At 32.7% G+C, this 3218-nt stretch overlaps 1 protein-coding gene across 1 annotated transcript in view; it reads right to left on the bottom strand.

Annotated features, from left to right (window-relative positions):
* Window positions 1–2462, bottom strand: part of LOC103583343 (coiled-coil domain-containing protein 39-like) — a gene marked incomplete at its 5' end in the record, with an annotated part of 7760 nt that extends 5298 nt beyond the window's left edge. The window contains 2 exons of the mRNA XM_008564681.1: window positions 274–420; window positions 2343–2462. Of these exons, the coding sequence (XP_008562903.1) occupies window positions 274–420; window positions 2343–2462 (267 nt within the window). The remainder of the gene's footprint in view (window positions 1–273; window positions 421–2342) is intronic.
* Between the last annotated feature and the right edge of the window lie 756 nt (window positions 2463–3218).

The raw sequence follows: 3218 nt of genomic DNA, 5'->3' as shown, positions 1-3218 counted from the left end.
TTAGTATTTTATAACAGGCAGCCAGCATGGTGTTTTGCACATGGTAAAACTCAATAAGTAGCTGGTGAATAAATAATGGGGGGAAAATGTAATAGTCTATCATTGTTTCATTCAAATCACAGCTCCATGTGCCTTTCATTGTCCAAAAAAACAATGTAAGTAAATGCCAGGAAACTAATGAGTGCCTTTCATATACGGAAAAAAATCAGTGCTCGTTTGGCAAGGGAACAAGGAGCAGTAGCACAAAATTTTAAGTAAAACTTCAAAACGTACTTCCTTATCACTTTTCCTTTCCTGTATTGAGGCCATCTCATTTTCCAATCGTTGGATTTCATCCTTCACTCGTCCCAATTCTCTTTCAGCAATGGCCTTAAAATGTTCTTCACTTTCAATCTCATGCTCCCTTGCTTTGTAAAGAGACTACAGAATAATACACATGATAAAAACACTTAAATTCTACTATTATAAAATATTTATAATAATCCATTAGACAAAAAAAATCCCACAAAACGCTTAGATTAAGTACTATTAATTCCACTACTCTGAAATCTATACCACAGTTGGCTGTAATTACAGTGTAGCCGGTATTGCTCACTAGCTGTACAAAAGATAGTCAATGGATTGTGCTAGGAGAAAATACTGTCAGCAGTTTTCTGATATTACGTTGATCCAGAAAAACTAAAGAAAACCAAAGTTTATATGGTGAGACTTAAAAACTATAATTCATTCCTTATCTACAAATAAGAAATACCAACTAAAAACTAATTGGAAAGAGGATTTTTATATAAATTGATCACATATTCTAATTAACAGAGATAATTTTTTTTAATTATATAAAACTGGTGGTTGTAAATATTTCCAAGAATATATTAGTATACAATCATGCCTTTGCATTGTTTTATTTAATAAAAGAGTATTTGTTGACTACTGATCTCGTCGAGCTTCAAACTTATCACTCTCAGTATTAATTTCACAGCATTAAAGCTGCTAACATTGCAGGAGGTTTATTGTCTTTTGTCTCTTTTATACCATTTAATCAAGGTTTGATTGTAATAAGCTATACCTACAGACTTTGTCTTTCAAATCCCTAACTCAGTAGTTTAATAGCTTGGGGAAAAACGTTGTTCCAAATAGTTTATCAATTACTCAATCAGATCAGGATTCAAGAATCCTGAGTATTGTTTTTAAAAGTTCATTAAGGTTGTAACTTTCTAATAGGACTTCTAAGTCATGAAACACTTACTTACCTGTATTGATTGTAAATTGCTTTTAAAAACATGGCTTTGTTCATTTCTAAGAATTACATACTTTTTCTCAGAATGGTAGACGTACTTTAAAAAAAAATAGTTTGAGATGGAAGTTAATAAACTCTCCAGTACTGAATTGCCAAATTACCTGGTTTGCTGAGCATCGTCAGGAAGTGAGTTTCTATACCAGAATAGATCATTCATAAAAGAGAAGCTTACTCAATCTCTCCCAGTTTTAATTTTTATCACATTTGTGTTAATATTTCTAAAATGCATTACATCTTCCCCATGTATCTTAAATAACGTCTCCTATATCTTTATTATTTATTTAACATTATCTCAGGATTATCATTACAAATTTCAGTTCTTGAACTATGCTAAAATACCATGATGCCCTCGGGGCTACTGAAATATGTATATTATTAGCCTCCACTCGAAATGGCCCCAATGGGTTGTGCTGAAAAATTAAAAGGAGACAGAAACTCTATTATGTATTATGATAGCTCTGTTTCTGCTTATAGCCATTTGTCACTGCCATCAGGGTATCTGTTTATAATCTGCTGCCTAATATTATATTAGATTGTTTGAATAATGATTTCTCCTTTCATATGAATTAATATTTATTTAAATTGGTAGAAGTACAGTTGACCCTTGAACAACTGGGGCTTAAGGGATGCCAACCCTTCTCCCGCCCCTCTCCCCACAGCAGAAAATCCTAGTATAACTTTTGACTCCCCCAAAACTTAACTACTTAACTACTAATAGCTGACTGTTAGGCAAGCTACTTAACTGGTAAGTTATGTCATGCATTCATAACCTACTTAACCAAAAATATTCCAATATATTTATTGAAAAAAATTTGTGTGTAAGTGAACTCACACAATTCAAACCCTGTTGTTCAAGAATTAACTGTAATTATTTCCTCAAAACCTTTTTTTTAAAATCTAATTTCAGGTTAAAGGTAAAGTTCACAATGCTTTAATTATACTAAAGTTACCTATTTTATCTATAAAATAAAATCACAGATATAACGCACTGTGCAATTTTCCATGACTACCCATGATATAATCAATATAAATTTCAGTATTATTGTACCTGTGTAAATGAAAACTCTTGCTTAACATTCTTGAAGTGAGAAGTCATAGCATTAATTCGATCTTCATAGTCACGTAGCTGATCTTGCAAGCTTGATCTTTCACGCTGCATCTTTGACAACTGTAAATAATAAATGTTATGATTAACCAAAGTCCTATTAAGTTTTACCATATTGAAAGACCTAAGATCAAAAGAAAATCAAAACTTGATTTACTCTGTGTCTTAGTCAGTTTGGGTTGCTATAACAAAAATACCACAGACTACGTGCTTAAACAGTAGGCTTGGAATTCTAAGATCAAGGTGCTTGCTGAATTGGTTCGTGCTGAAGGCCCTCTTCCGGGTTTGCAGACAAATGCCTTTTTGCTGTATCCTCACAGGGCAGAGACAGAGATCATCTCTCTCTTGTCTCCTCTTATAAGACAGCTAGTACCATTCATAAGGGCTCCCTGCCCCCCCATAACCTAATTACTTCCCAAAGGTTCCACCTCCAAATACCATCACATTGGAGATTAGGACTGCACCATATGAATTTGGGGAGGACACAAAGTGCTATTCAGTACATAGCACTTTGCTTCTTTATTTTTTTTATTTATTTTTTTTTNTGTAAAGAGAAAAGTCAGAATTTGGAAAGGGCTTTCAAACCAAGTAACTAAAAACTAAAAAGAAGAGAAAGAAATAGTTTTAAGTAGTTTAATTTTAGAGTCGTGAGGCTGACAAATTAATATAAAAGGTAAAACTTTTAAATAAAATTCAAAATTAAAAGTGACTTTGTTAATGTGGATGTCAAAAATGTAGCACTTACATATAAATTGTGGTTAGTATTTTATAACAGGCAGCCAGCATGGTGTTTTGCACATGGTAAAACTCAATAAGTAG

The sequence above is a fragment of the Galeopterus variegatus genome, unplaced genomic scaffold, assembly GCF_000696425.1.
Source record: "Galeopterus variegatus unplaced genomic scaffold, G_variegatus-3.0.2 Scaffold21969, whole genome shotgun sequence".
NCBI lineage: Eukaryota > Metazoa > Chordata > Mammalia > Dermoptera > Cynocephalidae > Galeopterus > Galeopterus variegatus.
Note: the sequence above shows the minus strand (reverse complement) of the source record. Positions and strands in the feature narration are given on the sequence as shown.